Source organism: Lynx canadensis, chromosome C1 (genome assembly GCF_007474595.2).
Source record: "Lynx canadensis isolate LIC74 chromosome C1, mLynCan4.pri.v2, whole genome shotgun sequence".
NCBI classification, from domain to species: domain Eukaryota; kingdom Metazoa; phylum Chordata; class Mammalia; order Carnivora; family Felidae; genus Lynx; species Lynx canadensis.
The window spans coordinates 219,001,435-219,024,562 of NC_044310.1; the positions used below are offsets into that span (position 1 = coordinate 219,001,435).

Here is a 23,128-nt window from a genome sequence, read left to right on the forward strand (position 1 = left end):
ACGTCTGTGAGAAGGGAGCGGACTGCAGCCGTTCCCCTTCGAGCACGGGTGAGGTGTCGGCTCTGTGCTGGGACTGGGGTGCAGCAGGAGGCCATCCCGTGGGGCCGGGAGGGACAGGTGCGCACAGCACGGGGGTCCCGGGCCCCAGGCTCGAACAACAAACTGCTTTTTTTTTTTAATTTTTATTTATATTAAAAAATTTTTTTTAAGTTTCTTTCTTTCTTTTGAGAAAGAGACAGCATGAAGGGGGAGGGTCAGAGGGAGGGAGAGAGGGAGAATCCCAAGTAGGCTCTGTGCTGTCAGTACAGCGCCCGGTGTGAGGCTCAAACCCACGAAACCACGAGGTCATGACTTCAGCCGAAACTAAGAGCTGGACGCTTAACTGACTGAGCCACCCAGGCCCAAACCGCTTCTGATCACGATGCCTGCGTGTTAAAAGCACAAAAGTGGGGCAGGGCAGCCAGGATTCCTACCAGGCCTGAGGCCATGCACGGCCCGGGTCAGGACTGGAGAGGGCCACCAGGATGGGCAGCCGGCTTCACACACGTGAGAAGCTGTGGGCAAGTCAGTGATTTTAAAGCCTGGGAACTGCTTGGTATCTTTGTTATTTATAACAGTTGTCTGTGAGGAGGGCTTGGGGGGCTCGGTCGCTTGAACGTCCGACTTCGGCTCAGGTCATGATCTCACCGCTCGTGGGTTCGAGCGCGTCGGGCTCTGTGCTCACAGCTCGGAGCCTGGAGCCCGCTTCGGATTCTGTCTCCCCCGCCTCTGTCTGCCCCTCCCCTGCTCACACTCTGTCTCTGTCTCTCAAAAATAAACATTAAAAAAAAGTATATTAAAAAAAAAAAAGCAAAACCTATCTGTGCTCACCAGAAGAGATGTGGCAGGACACCTGATCCCATCAACCAGAAAGCCACCACAGCTGAGCAGACGTGCACCAAGGCTGCGGGGACGGGAACCTTCCGCACCTGACGCAGCCCTGCACGTGCGTGTGCCCTTTCCCGTGGGGGCGCACACCCGGGGTCAGCAGCCCTACAACCATCGACTTCCCCCCACGTCCTGGCCACGCCTGCGTCGTGGACCGAGGGGATGTTAGCCACGTGGTCACGCACCGCTCCACACTTAACACCTCGGCAGCACCCCTAACTAATCCTCTGGGAGGAGTGGAGGCCGGGCTCAAGGGGACACGGGGGCGAGGACACGAGCACGCTAAGCACGGCCTCTGCCATCTACGCGCCCCTGGCCAGTGCCCGGCCCCTGAGAGCTTGCCGGTTTCTGCCGGGCTGGGGTTTGGTGTTTCTTTTCCCAAACTGGGAAGGAGTCCGCGGCACAAACGATCATCCCCCCTGGGTATCTATCTGCTTTTCTTCTCCCTTAAAAATTTTATAAAATAAATCATAAATGCCAAACAGAATGAAGGAGAATTAAAAAGTAAGCACCGTCCACGTCCATCCCCGGGACAAGCATTCGCGTAACTGCTTTTGGAGCTCAGCCGCGACCCTACAGCTCTTACACCGCAGTTTATCCCCCAGGCAGTGGGGCCGGGGGGAGGCGGCAGGCCCGGCAGGAAAACGGGGCAGCGGCTACACGGGCGTAATCACCCAGTTTCCGTCAGGAGGGTCTGACACGCACATGCCGCATCTGGCCGTGGGAGGGCCTGGCCCAGGCCCTGCGGTGGACGCGTGAGGTCGAGGCCGGCACCGCCCCCTCCCCCCCCCCCCCCCCCCCCGAACCCTCCTCTCCACGAGTTCTTCTGGCCGCTGCCCTCAGTCACGGGCACAGCTCTAGACATTTCAGGAACCGGCTACTGGCAGGACGGGCAGAGGGCACCTGTAAAACGGACTCGGAGCAAGTCCGAGCTTTTACTTCCTGCGTCTCTGAGGTAGCTTCCAGGAAGTTAAGGTCCCCAAATGCAAGGTCAAAGGAGGCAGAAACGCACACAGGATGCTGTCTGCTCGGGGAAGCAGGGGGGCGCACGGCCCCCAGCCCCTCTCGGGGAAGGGGTCCCACTTACCCAGTCCACGATGAGGGTCTTGCTCACGTCCAGCCGTTGCTGGAGAAGCTTGGCTGCGATGGCTACGGAATTAAAGTAGCAGAACCCCCTGCAGATGAGAGGAGACACGGAGAGGAAACACGGGTTCTCATCCGCCTTTACGCGAGACGCGACAGAACCATCTAGGGCCCTGTGAGATTTGAAGAGGGTCTGGTGAACTCACGGCTCCGTTAACTGACGCCGCGGAGGCACAGACGGACCCCCACGGGTCTCCCGCACGCGGACCGAGGTGCCCCGGGGTGGGGCACCCCTCCCTCGATGTACCAACACCCCGCCTCCTCGCCCCAGAACCTCGCAGAACGCGCACGGGCCGGCCTCTGCAGGGGCCCTACGGCGCACGGGCCCAGAGGTCACAAAGGTTACTTGCTTACTGCACATCTGTCACGTTCTCAGACATGCGACGACGACACAAGAATCGATCCCGTGACTGACTAACCCTGAGAGTCTTCAGGAGGGTGAGAAAGCAAACCAATTCAAGTAAAACTGAAACTCTCCACATCTGCTCCCTCCACCTAAATCTCCACAAAGGTGGGGAAACCCAGGGGGGTCCGTTTCTGGAATCCGGGCCAGCCACCTGTAAGCCCTCCCCTGGCGGGCTCCTCCGGGGCTGGGACCCGACCCACGGCTCGTGCGAACACCCGCGGGGCGCCCACCCAGCACGCTGCTGCCCGTTTCCTTCCAGCCCACGCGGCTCGTACACTTCAGGACACCCAACCACTCAGACCCCAATCAGAACAGGGCCTCCAGGGGAAGGAGGGTCTTGCTCCCAAATGCCACGGAGCGTTCTGGGTCACGGCGTCCCCGGCCACGGGGCTGCTCAGGTGAGGCCGCGCTCCTGCGCTGCGGGAAGGAGATTCCCTCTCAGACCGCGGTCTGATGCCCTCGCTTCCAGATCTAGAGGACACGGGGCTCCCGCTCGCCGGTCTGCCAGACCCCAGGCTCCCTCACGAGGGTGGGTTTGGCCTGCGGCTCCTCAGCCTGTTCTAGCTGCTCCTGGAGACAGGGTCTGCCTCCGCCTCCCCGCGCTTCCCGGCTTCCCAGCCGTGCTCCGTCTGCACGGTCCCCGCTGTGCTGTGCTGCCCGACCCACCCTGCTCTTTGGGGCGCAGCCCGGACGTCCCCCTCTTACCTCCACTGACACCAGCGGCGTCAGGGCCCTTCCCTCCCACATCCCACGAGATGGCATCACGGCGAACCCACCCCCAGGGACCAAGGCACTCGGCACACGACTGGTGAGGCCCAGGGTCCGGTCCCCGTGACTCTGCCCCAGGTGGGTCCGTCCCTACCTGCCACCGACTCTCCCAGGTAAACCCGGGGCAATCTGCGTGCCGCGCCCGCTACCTCGGCCAGCGCCTCAGATGTGTGCATGGTCAGAGGCACCCCTAGCCCCAAACGGAGTCCAGACCTAGCTGGCCCCTGTGGTCATGACCTTGAAACGTCAGTCTCATTGGTATCAAACCACAAGCAGGTCAGCTAAAAGGCCACACGTGAGATGACCTGAGGGGTCTGGATGGAATGTTCTAGAACAACGAAGCACCACACGAACTCATTCTGGTGCAGGTTAAGTCCCAGCCACTTTTGTACAAGACTGAAGATGTCTAGAGATGTCTGCAGGTTCCTCTCCTTGCCCCCTCCGGTTCAGGCCACCACCTCGCCACAGCTGGTGGGTGAAGGTCACCTATACGGCTCTGGAGCTGTGCCAGCTGGGGCCCCATTTTCACTCCAGTGCAGCCCAGCCCTCCCATGAGAGGAACCGGAAACCTGCAGCCCCTGCCCGGAACGGCCGCACGCCTACTTACATGGGCGTGCTCTCCTCCGCGTGGTGTCCTGGGGGGCGGACCACGGCAAAGCCGTTCTGCACACGGCACCAGACAGGTGGGGACAAACAGGGAGGAAAGACGAGTTTCAGGTTAGTGAGAAGATGAGCCCAGACCACACACGAGGACACAGAGTCACAGCACAGCTGGGCACACAGCCGCGGGACAGGATACGGGGCAGACCTCTGGTCCCTGCCCTTAAGGAGGTCTACTGGTTGTCACGGTTACTAGGATGAAAGGTGACTTCACCCCTGACATTTGACCTTCAACGGCTCCCCGACGAGAAGGCCTGGAGTTGCTCAGCTCTGGGATCTGGGTAGGAGTGGGCAGGGCACCCTGGGTCCCCCTCTGTTCGTGACCGGTATCCCCAAGAAGCCACCTGATGGGAACCCTGGGTGCAGACAGAGCGCAAGGGGCTCCTGCCCCAGTTTGGGCTGAACGCGAAGGACGCAGATGCAGGGGGCACGGGCGCTGCAGAAAATAAGTGACCCATTTACTCAGCGGAAACAGCTCAGAGGCTACAGGGTGCCCCCCTCCCCCGGGACCCGTAAGTCACGTGTGCTTTACAGAACCATAATACACTGCTCAGCAGCCACGGAAAACGATGTGCATGGGCACCTCTTGTGTGGCCCGCGGGGAGCTGTGTGGTCAGGCTGGGAACAGCCCCCGGGGCGGACTGACCCCCGGGGCGGGCTGACCATTGGTGACGGGGCCTGCTGCAGGACCAGCTCGGGGAGGGACGCGCTCACACGGGAGCCCCCGCTTTGCGCACTCTCAACACTGTCCTATGCGCGGGCCCCGCACCCGGTTCCGAGCACAGGCGGCACCCCCTTGGGGGTCTCCGTGCCCCCATCCTAAGACTCCATCACCACGGTGCCAGGGCAAGGGAGGCAGGTGGCTGGTGCCACGGAAGCCGGCAATGCCAGGGACGCATAGGCCCTCCGCCCGTTTTCTCCAGCAGGCTCGAGGGGACAGCAGCTCTGCCCGAGGACGTGTGATGCCGGGATCAAACGTATTGACTTCGTGAAAGTTCCCCCGTTGAGTGAACAAAAGGGAAGGACGGGGAAGTGGGTGCAGGGCGAGACCGCAGCGTCATCTGAGAAGCCCACGGCCAGCTCCTGCCTGCGCTCAGATGACCTTCCCGAGGAGATGGGCGCCCAGAGTAACGGTTTCGAAAATCAGTGATGTTTTAAATACTATGCAACCAACTGTGTCGAGATTCTGGAAGGTGTCTGCCTAACTCATGAGCCAGGACTTCCAAATGAGCCGCACTGGGTCGGGTGCCCTGTCCAACCTGCAACAGACCAGTGGGTTCAATGCCAAGGAGAGGATCCCACTGCTACCGTTTCAGGTTCTGCACTGCAACTCATCTTCCAGAAACTTCCACGTACGGAACCGCAGTGGAGCATCAAGGAGGAATCTGCACCGCTGTCTGAGAAAGCCATGCGAACGCCGCCGTCCCCTCTCGCACGCCCACGCCTTGTGGGGCCACAGCCTCGTGCAGGAGCAGGTCTGAGACCACCTGATCCACTAAGACAGGCGTCGCTGCTATTTTCAAGTTAATAAGCAGTTTTGAAAAGCCCGCTTGAATCTCTCGTATGGTCGGGGTGATGACACAGCTCGTACACAAAAGCTCTCGGAGTTCTTCAAAGTTGTCGGGAGTGTAAGGTGCTCCCGAGACCGAAGCTTCGAGAGCCGCTGTGCTATCACGCACTTTCACCAAGGCCGGAGGTGCTCCCGTCGATGAGTGGGGACCCACGGGACAGGAGCCACCCTCCCCCAGTCACCGCCTCCTTGTCTAGAGGGACCCACCGGGGGCCGTCCTCCCACCCCCACCCTGGAAAGCCTCTGGCAGCCTTCCTCCAGGCCGGTTTCCGCAGGGTCCCCACTGACCTTCAGCTCCCCCGTGGCCACCTTGAAGACCAGCTCCACCACGCAGCCCACGGCCAGGCGGGCCGCGCCCGACGAGTGCACCTCGTTCCATATGGTGTCGCTGTCCACCTGTGGAGACAAGGGCCCTGCGGTGAGGCGTGTCTCGGCCTGTCACCCCCGCCCCCCGACTCTTGTGGGGGCCGTGCAGCTGGGGGCTTGTGGAGTCTGGGGGCTCTCCCTGCAAAATCCCAGTACGGGGCTGCTCGCTTCTCTTTTACCGATTATAGGACACACCCAGCTCACATTCGGCCTCACCTTTTTTTTTTTTTTTTAAGATATGGCAGAAAATACCGAACGGGAAAAGAACCATAAACGTAGCACGAATGGGACGTGCGCACTTCTACCCCTACCCGAGGTGCCCCTGCTTTCCTCCAGTGCCCCGATGTACGCGAGGCTCAGAGCAGGGGCGTCTCGCACACCCAGCGCTGTTCCTGTTTGGTTTCATGGCAGGTGAGCGATGCTAACGGCAAAATGAAACCTAAGAAAAACTGGAACGAGAGGTCCCTCCGGAGTCTGACTTCACTTTGTGCTGAAGAGAATGAGCCACTCCGCGTGTCTGACGGGAGCGCGGGGTGGGAAAGGAGGAGCCAGCCCGCGAGGGACCTCCTGGAGGGCCGCGCACCCCGCACAGGAAAACGTGGTCAGGTAATTCCCGTCTGCGTCCTGGCTTGTTTGTTTACGGAGACACACGTCCAACGTGTCTGGCTGACGTGGGCATTGAAGACGACCAAGAAATTGGAGCGGCCAGTTCCGGAAGTCACCTTGTGGGGGCCTGGGCGGGATCGGAGCGCCAAGATGGAGCACACAGCCCCCCTCCCTCCCCGGGTGCCAGGCCAAGGGCCCCCGAGCCGCCATCTGCGGCGGGGCGACCGGAGCCTCGGCCGCGCACACTTAGGGCTCACGTGCCCTTCCTGGGGGCGCACCCCGCCCGGTGAAGGTTCGGAGGAGCAGTGCAGTCCCAAGCCCGTTACCTGCAGTGTGGTGCCTGCAAAGTCCATTTGAGAGCCCCCCCCCACCCCCAACAAATCAGCCCCTCCGAGCGCTGAACGCTCTGGGACTCCAGAGACCGAGGCCACCCACACAGCGACACGCAGAGGTGACACAGCCCCGTCGGGGCCTGCCCAGGTCCGTCCGGGCGCAGCCGGGCTCCTGCCCGCCTGGCCAAGACACCGACCGTTATGCAGGGGTTGCATTTCCCGCAATGAACTCGTGAAGCTTCGTCTTCAAAGCGAGACGACTGAAAATACATTTATGAGGGGTTCAAGCCATTTCCGGAGGACGGCTATTCTCTGCAGTGAGCAAACCTCTGTGTTCTTTAAACGGTTTCCAAATGTCAAAAGAATGCTCTGCACTTTGCCGACTCTGCACGGCATTAATATTCGACTTTCAAAGAGCGGCTTCTGTTGTAAACGATACCGTCCCGCTAGTCACGGAAGCAGCTTTTCAAACGGAGCTGGCCCGGGCCAACCTACGTCAGCTGCAGAACCGATTCATTACAGTCGAAGGGGACGGTCCTCGGGCGAGTGGCAGGGGCATCCCACCACCGCTGCTGAGCCTCCCGGGAGGGAGGACGAGGGTGTCCAGGGCAGGCTGGCACGGATGCTGCCCCCGAGGACCAAAGGCAGTTTACGCAAAACCACTCAGGTTACTTCTCCTCAAAACGTGAGGATCTTGGGTTCTGAGCCCAGGGAACCAGCCCGGTACATGCTCTGACGGGTCTGTGTGTGTGACCCCGGGGCGGGAGCCCTGTGATGTCTTGTCCAGAGGAAGGACGGAGTCCCAGGCTGCCACTGCTGGGCCAGCCTGGGATGGCTGCCTTCCGGCCCTGAGTTCCAGGGGCAAGAGCCCCGGGGAGGGCAGGGCAGGAGGGCCATTGCCACTGCAGGAGCTCGAACGAGGAACCAAAGTGCAAATGGGCTGCTACGTTTCTTCCAGCAGAGGAAAACTTGGGGGACACTTCCTGCAGAGATTCAGAAGGGATGTACCGGAGGCGGCCGGTGCCGGGCACACCACGGCCCTTGGGGAGCCACGTTGCTCAGGACGCCCGGGCCAGCGAGGGGGCCACAGGGCCAGCAGGGAGGGGGATTCACCCACACCACGTCCCCTTAAGGGGAAGATGGAAAAGATCAGGAGGTGAGCAAAGCAGCAGATCCTTTCATTTGGTTTGAAAGAAGCTTCCACTGACTTCAAACCCTCTTTTCGGCACAGTTAAGGGAAAAGGGGTCTGCAAACAACTTGAAAACACCACCCCACACCCTAAATGTTACTCCAGAATAACTTTCAGGAAAAGCGGAGAGGCCCCTCCTCGCCTGCGTCGGCACCCAGAACACGCACACTCCCACCCACACTTAGGCTCCCGGGGTCTGCTTGGCTCTCCCGAGACCCCACCAGTGACGCCGAGCCCACACACGCAAAGTGCTTCTCCGCCCTCCTGGGAGCGGGGATTACGGAGAGGCCTCGAGAGACCCTACGGTTCACGCCTTCCACCAGTGAGTCCCCAGGCTCCCTCTACCCAGTTCGGCGCTCTCGTGCCCGGATGGGAAGGTGGGTGCTGCTCGGTCTGCAGGCGCTCAGACCTGGACGCACCCTCGGCGGGGGCTGCCTGGCTCCAGGCCCCAGGCCCGACTTGAGCTCTCTCTCCCTTTTGCAAATCACAAATCCTGCCTCGCACAGCGCGCTGGCTGCAGGGCAGCCGAATCCAAGCCTTTTCAAGTCTGGCCAAAAATTTGCCCCGAATTAAGAGATTGCAGCCTACTTACAATATAAAATAAAATAACTCTAGGGGGCTTGGTGGTGGTATGAGTAAATGCCGTTTATTCTCTTTCTGACGGGATAATTTTCAAAGCAGCGAGTTTTGTAAAGACTCAGGAAGAAAACAATTTTGTTTCATTTCCATAACAGAATCCAGACCCGGGGCTTCACCCTGCGATCTGTAATTAGGCTCACACTCTGCCCCTGCGCGGCCTCCGCCGAAGCGGCTTTGTTGTCCGCGGTGTCCTGCCGGCCCCTTCCCTCCGCGGCCGACTGCGCTATTTCACGGGCCACGCGGCCTCGATGGCCAGCAGCCCCGGGCCCCGCTCTCGCTCCCCCCACCCCTCTGTCATCCAGGGCGACGGGAGCCGGGGGCTGGGATGGGGGCCTCTCCCCGTTAACAACAAGTGCTGGCCGTGGACACCTGACCTTCACCGCGCCGCGGGCAGGGTGGACGTCCAGACCAGAAATCGTGAGAGACGCTGGCTCTCCTGAGCAGGCCGGCCCGAGGGCGTTATCGCTCACAGAAAAGCAGCAGCCCCCCCACCCCCACAACACAACGGCCTTCAGAGGTTCCCCGGGGCCCCCGGCTGGCGGTCGGACACAGCGATCGCACACACCCCTGTGCCACCGCAACCTGAGCCGAGACGCGCAGGCTGTTCCTCCGCAGGCTGGGAGGCGAGACCGACCTGTTCCCCACGGCGCGCCTGCGTGCCAGACGGCCTTCCCGGAGGAAGGTGCCCGACTCCAGCCTACAAATGCTCCCAGGCCCCGGGCCTTTGAAGCCACACGTGTGTGGGGGGTGGGGGGTGGGGGGTGGGGGAGGGCCCGGTGGGGGGGGGGGGCGGCCCCACCCGCCAGACCCTGTTTACGGAAAACACCTGGCAGCAATTATCCACTCTGCGGAAAACAGGGCAGCGGTTTCTGCGGCCACTGGGGCCCGAGAACAAGCAGGACATTATTTACACATTAAAGAAGTACTTACCCCGACACCACCGCAGGGCAGCCTGACAAACACCGAGGTTAGCGAGCCTGCGGGGAGAAGGACAGTCAAGGTCAGGAGGGCAAGGTCACAGGCGCCCCGCCTACAGGGAGCGCGGCGCGGGCTCCGGGAACGGGGAGCCCAGGGGCGCTGGCACTTGCGGAAGGCGCACAACACAGCCACACTCCGAGGGGCCCGCTGGCGTCACAGGTACCTCGGCATCACCGTGTGGCTGCTGGGGGACAGTCCCCGTGGACAGACCTCCCCCTCCCCGAGGCAAGGGTCACCCCTCTGGGGGTCCGCACGGAGAGGCGGGCTCTCCTTCCAGCCTGAGCCGGCGCACCGAGCACAGGACGAGCCGAAAGGCGGTGTCCCAAGAACTGCTCGCTGTTTAGCAACCTGACCCGGCCCCTCAGGGAGCCTCCCCGCCGGCCCTCATCCTCCCGGGTTCGCGGCTCCGGCAGCACCACCCGCCCCCTGGCTACAAACAAGGGAGAGAGAAGGGCCCGGAATCACGCGGAGCATCCCGGGGGGGGGGGGGGGATGTGAATACGACACACCCTCCCCACTTATAAACACGGACACAGCTAGGAAACCACACGGAGTGGAGCTGGCCACCCGGAAGGCCCTCCCCGGCCAGCGGCACCGGGGCAAGTCCCCTCTCCCACGGGGCTCGGGCCTGAGGCCTGGTGACAAAGACCGGGACTGTCCTCCTCAGGGTGATCCAGCGCTGGCTGGCAACCAGCCTACGACTCACCTGTCACAAAGGACAGAGAGCACCCGCCCCCCTACGGCTCCATGTGGCCGCGTGCCTGGGGAGGTGGCCCAGGAGACCCGCTCTGGGCTGCCCGCTGCTCCCGTATGCGCCCTGCCCCCATGGCCCCTAGGCCTCCCCTGGCGGGTTCCTTAGGCCAGCTTCAGACTCCTCTTTTTTTTTGAGAGAGGGAGGGAGGGAGGGGTAGAGAGAGAGAGAGAGAGTGAGAGAGAGAGAGATTGAGAGAGGAAGAGAGGAGAGGACAAGAGAGAATTTCAAGCAGACACCGTGCCCAGCACAGAGCCCGACATGAGGCTCATACTTAGGAACCATGACCTCCTGACCTGAGCAGAAACCCTGAGTGGGACACTTAACTGAGCCGACCAGGCACCCCCGGCCTCCTGTTTGGACGTGGCAGGGCTGCGCCCACTGCGGGGAGCTCCTCCCCCTTCTGCCTGCCCCAGAACACTGGCTCCTGCTCTAGATGCCCGTGAGCCATACCACTGGGACCACAGGCCCGGGCCGGACTCTGGCCTCGTCCGTGCCCACCTCATCCCGGCTCCCGGCGTGGACCACACTAGGCACCGAGCCGCCGGGGGCCACGTCACGGGCCAGCCCCGGCCTGCACCCTCCTGCTGCTCACGTGACACACGACGCTCACGTTCACCCGGGGCCACGGCGCACCCTACAGCCACCCGTCCCCTCCCACCTCTGAAATGCCTGGCCGCGGGGTCCCGACCTCAGACCGGCCTCTCCCTGCGCCCCGCCTGCTCTCCTCGTGCCACGTCTTGCTGACCGCCGCTGCCTGGATCCGCGGCTCCCGCCGCCACATACTCTGATAGTTTGCCCTGTGAGGGCGGGGACACGTCTGCCTGCCTTCCCTCGTGCCCGCGGCCGGCCCACAGCCAGGAACACACAGATGTGTGAGTGGGTGGGGGGCCAGGCAGGACGTGCAGGGCAGGGGAGGGTGGCTCCCGAGGGGCTTGCCCGGCCTGCACCGTGAGGGACCCTCTGCAGGGAGCCGCCGCAGGGAGCAGGTGGGCTGGGGGAGCGGGCCCGGGGAAGCAGAGGGCACGGACGCCGGGCCTCTTGCCGTCCTGCTTTGCCCCGTGTCCGGGAAGAGGCCCACCTGATGGCCTAGGTCACCGACTGAGTCCTGGGACCGGTGCGGAGTCCTCGACAGGCCCTGGGGCTTCACGACGGGCTCTCTGCCCACCATGGATGATTCTAACACAGGAACACGGCATGGGGGATTTAAACAGCTTCCTCCCGGATAATCCACAGGCCCGTGTGTATGCATTCAGACACATCTGGTGCCTAAGTCCAAGTGGAAGGAGGCTCTGCTAAGAGACTAGATTTCTCTTTTTGAAATTAGAGCCGATACTGTCTACGTTAAAAGCATAAATCACCTAAATATTTTGACTTTGCTCATTAGCCAGCAACCAAAGACCGAAATAGAAAGAAAAGGTAGGATCCTCATGCATTCCTGGGTGGGTGCTAAGCATGTGCTTCTGGACAGGAAAGCGGTTCCGGAAACAGCTCCCGAGGAACCGTGGCCGGCTCTCAGCACGGCTCATTTTCACTTGTCCCCAGCCACCTCCTCGCCTGTGGCTCACTCGGGCCTCCCGCGGTCCGGGGCCACCATCACCTCGGCAAGGCCACAAACGTCCGGGCAGAGCGGGCGCGGATGCGTGAAGGGCCACCTTGCTTTTCCAATCAGCGCAGCTGCTGAGAGGTGGGCTGGTGGGCCCGCGGGCGTGGGGAAGGCACCGCTGCTCCCCACACGGGGTCTCACCCCTCCCGAGCGCTGCCAGGTGCCACGCGGCCATCCGACCAGGCTCCCTTTCCAGGGGCCGGCCGTCAGAAGGCCGAGACCCACACCCCTCAGCGTCCACGGTGCGCGTCGGCCGAGCCGAGCGGCCCTGCACCTCAGCGCCCACGCGGGTCTTCTCGCACACGGCTTAGAAGACTCACTTTGAAGAGGGAGGGAACTCACGCGGTGGTGTTCACGTGCCCGATCAGGGTTCTGTTAGCAACAAGATAACGGTCAACTGTACTAAGTCTGGAACAGTCAGACTGACGACAGGATGCCTGGTTACCAGCACAATCACCGGGACTCTCAAAACGGATCCCGAGCGGAGAGAAGGTAGCCGGTTAGGTGTCCCCGGAGCGATGGGAATGGGTTTCGAAACAGCGTGTAGCGGGGAAGCAAAAGGAAGCGACGATTTAGGGCCTCGCCGGCGTGACCCACGCACACACGCTCATGCGCTGCCGACACAGGCTCTGCCACCACAAAAGACACACGGAGCTCACTCGGACGGCTGCATCGTGGCGGGGGAGGAGCAGGTGTGAGGACGACGCAAACAGGAGGGGGGCTTCAGGGGCCTGAGTGAGGAGGGGCAACCCCACACGGACCCGGGCCCAGGAGGCACCGCTGCAGGGCCAGCCACTAGGAGAGCTCCAGGCCCTCCTCCCTGAAGACCCCGCGTACGCCGCGTCTCTCCTTCACCATCCGTCCTAAACCGAGTGTGAAACTAGCTCCCAGACCTGGCCGGTTCCCCTGCCGGAGCGTCCGGGCCCGCCTCTCCCCGTGACCCGCCTCTCCCCGCCCAACTTCACGGTCAGAAGACAACACACAAGTGCAAAAGGCCCCTTGGTGGCGGCTCAGCCGACACGGGCCTCTGGCGGCAGGCAAGGGAGCAGGGGCTGAGCTGGGACGAGCCCCCTGCTAAGAGTGGGGACAGCCGCGGGGGCCATTCAGTGCGCTCGCCTGGGACAGAGTAGACACTGCCGTCCGCTGTGGGGCCGTCCAGCCGGCCCCAGGGACCGTGAGGTTGGGGGCTTTACTGGTGCTGTGCCTCGGTGGCACCGACGGGGCCCACGGGATCCTCTCTCGTACTGGAGATGTTCCAGGCAGCCGAGGTGCCGCCCTGGAAGGAGCGGCACTTCCCGCAGGGTCCTGGAGGCCGCCCTGCCTGTCGCGCCGCACTGGCCTTTTTTCACGCGGCCTCCTTGCTCAGCTCGTCCCTGAGGCCACTGGCCACCTCCCCACCGTCCGCATCCTGGAAGGCTCCTTTCTGAGGCTCCCTTCTCTGGACATGCTCTGCCCGGGTTCCCACCTTTTCTCGCCCCGCCGGTCCCCAAGCCCTCCACCAGCAACCTGTCCTCCTGCACCTGCAGTCCTGCCTTGGAGCTAGCGGCTCAGACCTCCACCCTCTGCCCGAGTCCCACTCCACGACCGCCGGGACCGGGGCCCTGGGCACACTGCAGTCCACACACGAACACCCCGCGACTGAGGGACAGAGCACACGGCACGCCCTTCTCCACAGGGAGCTGGGGAACCTCCCTCCCGTTCTGGCCAACTGTCCCCACACATCTTACGGTGTCACTTCCTACAGCGTACCCTAAACCACAACGGCTGGGCTTTGAAAAACCGACTTGAGTAGCAAGAACAAACCCTGCTGTGTAAACAGAGGACAAAAGTACCTCTGCGGGGTGATGGCTCTTGTACAGAACAGGCTGGGGTGGGAGGGTCTCTGGGGCACATCTGGCGTCAGCTCTCTTGGGGTTCCCAGGGAGTCTTGGGGAGCAGAGCTCCCGGCAACCAGAGCACCTGGCCGGGCCGTGGACCAGACCCACCATGTGGCCAGAAGGACAAGCAGCTCTGGTGTCGTCCTGAGCCCACCGGGCCCCGGCTGCCCCTCCGGGTGGGAGAAGCGAGCCCCCAGCCAGCACCGGCAGCAAGGTGTGGGGAGCAGGGCAGGAGGGAGCCCAACAAGACGCTGGCACAAGCCCTCAGCCACACTGCTCCAGGGTGTTCTGGATGCTTCCACGTGGGGAACAAATCCCATTGGGGGCTGGTTTCTGTGACTGGACTCACACAACGGGACCCTGACGCCCAGGGGGCGGTGTTACAAGCGGGGCTTGGAGGCAGTCAGGTCAGGAGGGTTGCGCGTTGGTGGGCGTGGTCAGTGCCTTCGGAAAACCCTGCCAGGCTCCCTCCCCTCGGGCCCCAGGGAGGAGGCAGCGAGACCCGTGATTTGAAAGAGCCTGCGCCCGCCGTGTGGCATCTCGATCCCAGCCCTCCCGCTGCCGGCCTGTAAGCGACAGACTCTGGCCTCTGTCTGTGGCGCCTGGGTACAGCAGCCGGAGCGGACAAGGCAGCGGGCTCTCCCACCCGCGGCCTGGCGGCCCCTCGACCTCGCTCTGCGTGTCCTCCTGGAGAAAGGGTGTCTGCAAAGGCCTCCGCTCAGCTCCTCCTTGCCCTTCCTGGCTCGGCCACGGCTGCAGGTGGGGAAGGTCTCTGCCCGGAACCGGCGAGGCGGCACCCATGTCGTGGGGCGCTCGCCCTGGAATCTCACGCACCTCCTCGTGTCCCCTTGTTCCCACCGTTCCAACACTGTCCCTGCCACCCCTCAGAGGGTCCGGGCAGCCGTGGCTGGCCCGTGATTGCTTTATGAGGCTCTCCTCCCTTTTTCTCACTTTCCCCGGAAGCTTCTGCATGGCAGGAACGCTCCCTGGACTTTCTCATTCTTCTCCCTGTTGTCCAGGTCCTGCCCCTGTCCTCCCCTCCAGCCCTGGGACTCTCTATTGTCTGATGCGGCACGAGTGTTCTGGGTCTCCTCCATGCTGGCTGCACTTGTCCACGTTTACGTGGATGTGGTAGCTCTCTTTATGGGTAACGACAGCTTCAGTTTTCTTCACAGTGTCCCCGATCTGTCCCAGAAATCTGTCCTCTGAGCTGCCCTGTTTCAGGATCTTTCTCCCGCTAAGCGCTTCCCTGGTGGGGGGGGGGGGGGGGGGGGAGGATAATCCTTGGTCATCTATTCATAAGACTGAGGACCTAAGAGCCACTGGGAGCTCCGGGCACACGGCGGGCTCACGAACTGGTGGCTCCCCGTTGGGATCCCGTCAGCTTCCGTAGGGCCGGTCATTCTCTGAGGAGGTGTCGGCAATGTCTGCCTGGGGCAGGGGAGGCCTCTCAGAACCTCTGGCCAGCCCCGGATGTGACCCCTCCCCGCCGTCTGTCCCGGGCCCAGGTCTCTGCAGTGGCCAAGCCGAGACCCCCCAAGTTGGGGGTGTCCACCCCCAGCCCTAGCTCGGGAGGGCACTTCCTGGCACCTGCCGTCCAGCCCCCAGGCTCTCCTGTGCTGCTGGCTCCTATGTCCCCAGAACAAGGGTTCACGTCGTCCGAAAGCCTTGTTACTACAGGGCAATGGGGCTCAGGGAGTAATATGACTGGCCGCCCTAGGACAGGACCCCGATCTCCTCCTGGCCACCAGCTCCACCCCCTCCAAAGACTAAGGTGCTTCGTTCCTGTCAGGTACCTCAACGCCTACAGCATTTCTAGCACAGAAGAGGGGCTCCCCGAGGGAGGAAACGACTGCACGCGTGAAGCAGGGCACACACCCTCGCGTGCACCGAGGGAGTGACCAGCCACACCGTGGTGGGATCGCCCAGCACAGCCTGAGCAGAGCCTTCGGTGACAGGGGGGAGGAGGCCGCCCCCGCGTCCCTCCAGGTTCAAGGTGGTTGGGAGGCTGGGGTCAAGGTGCTCCGGACAGGTCATGACGGGGGTGGGGTCTGCACCCAGGAGCCCGAGGGCCCGGAGGCTCCGGACGTGCCTGTGCTGGAGGTCCCTGCTCAGACCCCCCCACCTCCTGGGGCGTTGACGCAGGAGACGCCGGTCAGCAAGTCCCTTCGCTCAGGCCCACCAGCGCTGAAGCCCCCCACCCCGCGGGGAGCCCGCGTGGGGCTGCCCCTGCCTCCCGGACTCCGGGCTCACCGCCGGAGAGGGCTGGCAGCAGGTCCGCGGCTGGAGTATCCCCCGATCCGCCGCCAGTGTCTACGCCCTGCCACGGAACGTTCCGCAAGACCGGCGGTTCTCGCCCGCCGTGGTCGCAGCACCCCCGGCCCAGGGCCCAGGCACGAAACCAGCAGCCTCCGCCCGCCCCTCCCCTCAGTACCTGGTGCAGGCCCCGCGCAGGCGCAGGACACGCCCGGTGGGCGGCGCTCAAGGGGCGGGGCCAGCGAGCGCGGGCGGTAAAGGTAAAGAAGGCCTTGAAATACCTAGAAGTTTCTTACTGTCCAGTTTCTGCCTGTTGAGGGGGTTCGTGCCATAGAGCAGGGCGTGCGCCTCCGAATGCACCGTCTGCAGCTCCTCCAGGGTGGCCTTCCGTCCGCGGATGCACTGCGGGGACAGAAGGAACAGGTGCGCACGTCTCCCTGTGCCTTCAGGGCTCCGTGTCAACAGAAGGCAGTTCCAGGAACACCGTCACCCCGAAGGAAACTGAATTTTATACGTGCACGGGCACACGGTTATTTGGTCCTCGCAAAACAAAAAGTAAACAGCACCCAACACAACGTTTAAAAAATATTTGAAAAATGTTTTGGAGGCTTTACGCGTTAATTATAACTTTGAAAACGTTTAGAAAGATAATTCCAGCCTTCGACGCTTTAACCTTCCCTGTCACCCACACGATTTGGCATCAAATTGCCACCGTGCCTCCTAACTGCTGGGGCCCCCGTCGGGGATGGGGGGTGGGGCTTGCCACAAGCCGTGGGAGCTGCTCCCCTAGGGCCCGTGCGGGGGGCGGGGCACCAGGCCCCTGCACGAGAAAGACCCCCTTCCTGCCATCCTCGCTGGGCCCTTCGGCTACCTTCACTCATCGCCTGCCTGTCCCTCCGCTTTCCCTTTGGTCTGGAAATTCCTCAAATCAAGACTCCACAGCGATGTCCACGTTTTCCCCCAGAAATTAACATAAAATTCACTGTTCTTTACACGAGCTCCGCTTGCTTAAATTTTTAAGAGGAGGGCAGTTTACGGAGCGAGATTAAAGTTCACGTTTCTGAGGGCGACAGTCCCACGGGCGTCTACACGACCCTGGGGGCCTTGGTGGGGCTCCCGAGCGCAAGGCAGGCCTGGGGCTGCTCCAGCTTCCTGAGGGACGCCGTGGACGCGGGAGATGAAGGGAGCGGAGCGGGCAGGTGCAGGCCGGCGGCCGCACGTCTGCCAGCCGGGCCTCCCCGCGTGGACGGGGCCGTGAGCCCGCGCCCTTCGCTGCCCAGCAGAGGCCGACGCGGCAGCACAGGGAGGGGAGCCCGGCCCTTGGGGCTCCCTCAGTCGTCCACTGGATCGGGGGGCCCTGACCAGGAGGTTCTGGTCTCCAAGTGGCCGGGGACCTTGGGAAGTCCGGGCACTGCCAGTCCCTCTAACCTCTGTTGTCAAGGGCTGACACCCACCCCCCGTGTGTAGCACCTGGGCCCTGCGCTCTGCCCTGGGGGCCCGTGTGGGAGCCTGTGGAGGCAGGGACGCCATATCCCTCGGGGCTGTGTGAAGCAGGTGGTGTACCCTGAGGTCAGTGTCCCCGCACGTCAGGGACACCGGGCTCTGCGTCCCGCGTGTCACTGTGTGTTTTGCACGGGCCTCCTCCCAGCCGTCCTGCTGACTCAGGTCTGACCCCACGTCTGACAGACCCCCTCCTCCCTGGTGTCCACGTCCACAGGTCCAAGGATGCCCCACAGCCGCCGGCCACCAAGTGGCAGCACTCCACCTCGGGGCAGACGAGGGTCCCATTCTCCCCACGTGTTCTGTCTCATGGTCTTATCCCTACCGATCCTGTGCAGTCTTCTATCTGAAAAGCCCCCAGAGGCCCCCGACTGAGGGGACCCTCCAGGAGAGGCCAGAGGGTAAAGAGCAGTCACGGGGAGCGGTCCTTTGAAGGAGGAGCAGGGGCCCTGGTCCCACGAGGGACGCCGAACAGGACACCAGGGCATTGGAAGATCTCCTCGGAGGGGTGCCTGCCAGGGCGCTGCTGCCCCCCGGTGGTGCAGCCTCCGGCCAGACCCCAGAGCAGGTGCCGTCCTCCGTCCTGCCCAACCAGGCAGGGTCACGTCCTCCCCAGAGGGCACCGTGGGGCTCTCGTGCCCCTTTCCCCTCCCAAAATCCTGTATCACCAGGCGAATTTAAATTCCCAAATATCGTAGCTTCTGAAGGAGAACAGATGGACACACAGAGGGGGTGCTGCTGCCCCCACGGCCCTGACGTGCCTGCTCTAGGGCTCTTGCCTGGGTCACTGTGCAGGGAAGTACGTGCCACCCGCATCCCGTCCTTGCTTTTGCGGGATGGACATAGGTCCCCACTTGACGGGCATATGGGGGGCCGGCCGCCATTGTCCTGCAGTAGGGGGGCACAGGGGAGGCTAGGGGACAGGAGAACGGAGGAAACGGGGGACACGGGGACAGACAGGGATAGAGGAGACGGGGACAGAGGGGAAAGGGGGGACAGAGGGGGCGGGGATAGAGGGGGCGGGGGGACAGGGATGGAGGGGGATGGGGTAGAGGGACAGAAAGGGCAAGGGGATAGAGGGCACAGAAGTGACAGGGGAACGAGGAGGCAGGACAGAGGCGGGCTCCCCCAAGGGAGGACCTGGGCGTTCGGGAAAGCAGACTGAGCCTCTTCCCGCCCACACACGGGTGCCTGATGCCCTGGCGGGAACGCTCACGGGCGCCCCCAGCCTGTCGCGACCCGTCGCCCGGAGCCCAGCGGCTGCCCTGGGGGCGGCCTTACCTCGCATTTGCCCCGGAGGCCCGTCTCCTGCAGCCGAGACCAGATGCTCTGGATACGCCCCGCGTGCTCGGGGTGGCTGTTGGTGTTCCCACAGGTACACTGGTGTTTCAGCATCAGCGTGTCGTACACGAGGCCTGGGGACGGGAGCGGAGTTGGCCGCGGTCAGCGGGGCCCTCGGGGCCTCTGGCAGCAGGCCCGCCGCCCTCCACCCACCCAGAGAGCTACCCGGCGGGACGACCTGCCACTTCCCTGGGAGCGGCCGGGCCGGCGTAGCCCCGCGTCCCCTAGGACGATTTGTCTGGAAACTGCAAGTTCGCTGGAGGCCGAGTGCGGTTCACAGAAATGGGAACAGGGGCTGTGTGCCCGCTCACCGCACATGCCCAGGGGTCCCCGGGGTGGGGGGTGGCGGGGCAAGTCAGGAAGACAGGAAAAGATGCCCCAGCCCGCTCCCAAGCCTAAGCCGTGTGGCACTCATGTTCCAGGATGGTGCTGTTTTCCCCCCAACTAAGACGCTTTAGGCCCCGAATCCAAGTCCCCCTTGTCGGGGAGCAGCCTATCAAGCATTTCCGAGGACCGTCCGAGGTTTGTGGGGGCTCAGAAAAAAGGTAAGACTTGTTTCCTACTCTCAGAACCCTCCGGACTGGCTGGGACACGTGTGCGATGACACAGACACACGGGCAAGCACGTGTGGTGAGAATTAACACAGAATACGGGTAACCAACTGCCTGGTCTGCAGCGTCCTTGGGGGCACAGCGGGGCGCCAGGGAGCCTTGGGGATGGGGTGGCCCTTGAGGAGCGACGTCCGGCCGGCCCCCAGACGGGATGGGGACACTCCCAGACCAGAGTGACTGATGTCACGGCCAGGAAAATCTCATGCAGGTGGACGTATCCTGTGCATCTGGACACGGGGCTGGAGAAAGGGGCGGGCGGGGGCGGGCTGAGCGCACCTGCTCTATGCCCCCCCCCCCCCCCACAGTGGGTGGAGAAGGTTCGGGGCCCACGTGACATCTGCCGGGAGGGGTGTACCGCTGCCCCTGCCGCAGCACTGTCTGTAGTCCCCCCGTACCTGGTCTCCCAGGGGCACAACCGGAAGGTCAGGCTGGCTGAATGGACCCGCTCGGGCAGGCAGGGGCCTGGGAAGGGGCGTGTGTGGCTAAGACCCGCTCCCGCAGGCAGAGAAAGGTGGGGACCCCGTGAGACGAGCTGTGCTGTCAGACCCACGGCTACTTCTGTGCTCCTGATATGCTGGAGAACGGAGGCAGCGTCACCAAACGCAGGAACAGGGCTGCAGGATGAGCCCGCTTCTACAGGGCCAAGCTGGACGCCTGGCCTCAGGACGTACTGGGCCCAGTACTGCCTCTCAGTCTCTCGTGAGTCAGGCTAGCGGGAGTCAGTCCCCTCGTGTTGGAGCATTCCTGGGTTATACCAGCGAGACTGGGTAGGGCAGGGAGGACTTCCGGTAAAAAAAGCAGCTGGCGAAGAACAGGCCTATGGGACCAAGCGCGCTCACCACCCACGCGCTAAAGTACGTGTACGAGACACGTGTACCCGAGAGGGTGCGTTCAGCAGTTCGTAATGGCAACATACACACATACGCGTGCACGCGCGTGCACGTGTGGAATGCGCGTACACGAACAAGACGAACATGGCATCATCCCGACACAACAGTCGGCTAGTGTTTACTGATCCCGTGGCGGGAACTTTCGAGGTGACCGCAGGTCACTCCCGCTTACAGACAGGAACCTGGAATCCGGACAGAAACCGCACGAGTCTGCAGAGCCGAGGAGCCAGGACGCTCTGCCGCCACGAGGGCGAGCTAGGACCACGTGCACGGGATGCCGCCAAGGCAGGGCGTGGAGAACTGCCAAGCCCACGGCGACAGCCGAGTCCCGTCTTTGGAAACCTGTCCGTCCAGTTGTGCACAGAAACAGATCTGGAGGACTTAAACCCGATCCTGAGGGTGGCTACCTCTGGGGGGTGGGATTCCAGGCAACTGTCAATTTCTCGGTGTTTCTCTCCTGTTTCTTTTCGGTGAGCTCGTCCTATTTTATACATTTTCAAAAAGCACTAAGGCAGATGAGGCCACTGGCCAGGCCACTGCAGGGGACGTGCAGGCACAAAGGCGCCCCGGGGGCCTCCCCGGCCCCCACAGCGGGCACATTTCCACCATGGTTACAGGGACTGGGGTCTCTGGGGTCTTTTAGGGACGTGCCCATCTTAGTCACCTGCTGACTCTTTTTGTGACCCTCTGCAGTTTCCTGGTTTCTTTCTGAAAAGCAATGATTCGGCCTCTGGATAAGTACTAATGAAATTTTCCTCTGAATGTAAAAAGTATCCTTTTAACAAGGAGAACTTGGGCACGTTCAGACGTTCCATGTTAACAGCGTGCGGACAGGACGTCTTAGAGGTCTGTCTGAAGGACGAAACCGTTGTGCTTTTAGGGATTGTGCTCTTTGTCCGTCACCAGAAAGAACCAGCAGCCGAGAAGGACGTGAAGAGCTGTCCTGGCCGCCCTCGGTCCCGGGCCGGGCATGGCTGGGCAGCGTGGACGCCCGGGGTGCAACCCGCTGCCTGACTTGGGAGGGCCCGACTCAGAGCCCAGAGCCTCTGGCCCGGGTGGGCGCCTGCCCGGCCACACAGTCCTCGTCCCTGCCTGCAGGGGGCGGTGCTGGTCAAGCAGAAACAGGCCTGCTGGCAGGTGTCACCGTGCTCCCGCAGGGGTGGGGCAGGGAGGACAACTGGATCCAGAAGGCGAGACCGGGAGGCTGCCTGAGCCGTCCCAACTGTACCCACAAGCTACCTGGGCCTCACAGCCGAGGCCCCACCTGTAGCTTCGGTTCACAGAAGGGCGGGTGAGAAAGCACGAGGTCGCGGCCTCTGCTGACCGTGGATGGGAAGCTACCCGGCCTGCCGGCCACGGTGGCCTGTGGGTGGGCGGTCTCTGGAGGAAACGGGTTCTCCAGCAAAGGGGAGATGGGCTTTGGCACCCAGGAGAGACCGCAGCATCAGAGAGGGGGGTGGGGAGCCTCAGTGACCAACCCAGCCAGTCCCCCAGCCAGGGCTCTGCCCAGGCGCAGATCAGACCAGGTCAGGGGTATCCCCTCGCCCTCCGGACGGTGCAGCCCGGGGCGGGCCTCCTGCGTCTGCTCCGGCTGCGCCCCAGTCTTGCCCGCAGGTGCCGGTCGGCCGCCCCAACCCACACGCCCCCGTGCACGGTACCTGTGGTGAACCTCGGTTTGGTGGGGGGCTCCTGCACGGACATGGGGAAGGTGGCAGACGCCGGGGACGACTGCGCCCGGGACAGAGGCCGGTGGCCGCCGAAGGACACGGGGATGCCGGCCGCCTCCATGGACGCCTGGTAGTTCCTCAGCTGGTGGATACGCTGCTGTTCCAGTAGGAGGGCTTGCTGGGGGGGCGGGGGGAGAAGACACAGGCTCTTGTTGCCCCCACGTCACCTGCCCCCTCCCCGGCTGAAGGGCTACACGGATCTCTTCTCTAACGGCTCTGGGCACCCGCATGCAGCGCACGGTTCAGGAACTCGCTGGGGCGGCTGCCGGGACGGGCTGCCTGGTGCCCGAGGAGTCCCCACCTGCAGGCAGCCCTCCCGGGCGAGTCCGCTGTGCTCTTGCTCTGACCAAGAGTCCCTGATGCGCAGCCGGAGACGTGAGAGAAGGGCACGCCTCAGGGTGGAACGGCTGACTCTTCCTTTTGCCACGTTTGCTCCCCGGCCTCCCGGCGTCCCACACCCCGGCCCGAGGGCAGAAAGGCTCCACCGAGGCAAAGAAATGTTCTCTTCAGGTTCCAGGTGCCCGGGGCTCGGCCGACCGGGTGTCAGGGGGCAGGGACGGGCAGATGTGCCTCTCTGAGGACGGGTGGGGACCCAGATGGACAATGCCCAGGACCCCACGTTGGCTGCCTTCCAGCAAAAACCACCAGAAGGAAAAGGAGGTGAAGCAATTAAACGTACTTTCACAAACGCCTCTTTTTCACAAAACTGTATTTCTAGGAGTCGGCTTTGGTAAGCGCTCAATACCACAAGGGCCCCAAATGGGCAGCGTGGCGTGGGCACTGCCGGCCAGCCGGGCTCACTGATGCCAGGAGTCTGCACGACAGAAGAGGCAGCCCCTCCCCTTGTCCAGACCGCCCCTTGTCCAGACCGCCTCTGTGGGGCAGCGCTTTGGTGCCCGGGGTGCTGATAACGTGGACCCAGAAGCCACAGAGGGACCCCCTCCGAAGCAGCGACAGAAAAAGCACGAGATGCCGCCTGCCTGC

General features: G+C 63.0%; 1 protein-coding gene across 4 annotated transcripts in view; it reads right to left on the reverse strand.

Moving 5' to 3' along the window:
* The window catches only part of HDAC4 (histone deacetylase 4), a 226,751-nt gene that overhangs the window by 26,963 nt on the left and 176,660 nt on the right, over positions 1-23,128 (reverse strand). For 3 of the 4 annotated variants that reach the window (XM_030328206.1, XM_030328203.1, XM_030328204.1), the window contains 7 exons: positions 22,076-22,262; positions 18,857-18,990; positions 16,357-16,477; positions 9,538-9,584; positions 5,763-5,870; positions 3,852-3,907; positions 2,015-2,102 (listed from right to left, as the gene is read on the reverse strand). In XM_030328206.1, coding sequence (XP_030184066.1) covers positions 2,015-2,102; positions 3,852-3,907; positions 5,763-5,870; positions 9,538-9,584; positions 16,357-16,477; positions 18,857-18,990; positions 22,076-22,262 — 741 coding nt within the window. The remainder of the gene's footprint in view (positions 1-2,014; positions 2,103-3,851; positions 3,908-5,762; positions 5,871-9,537; positions 9,585-16,356; positions 16,478-18,856; positions 18,991-22,075; positions 22,263-23,128) is intronic. The other variant, XM_030328205.1, reaches the window with a different exon arrangement.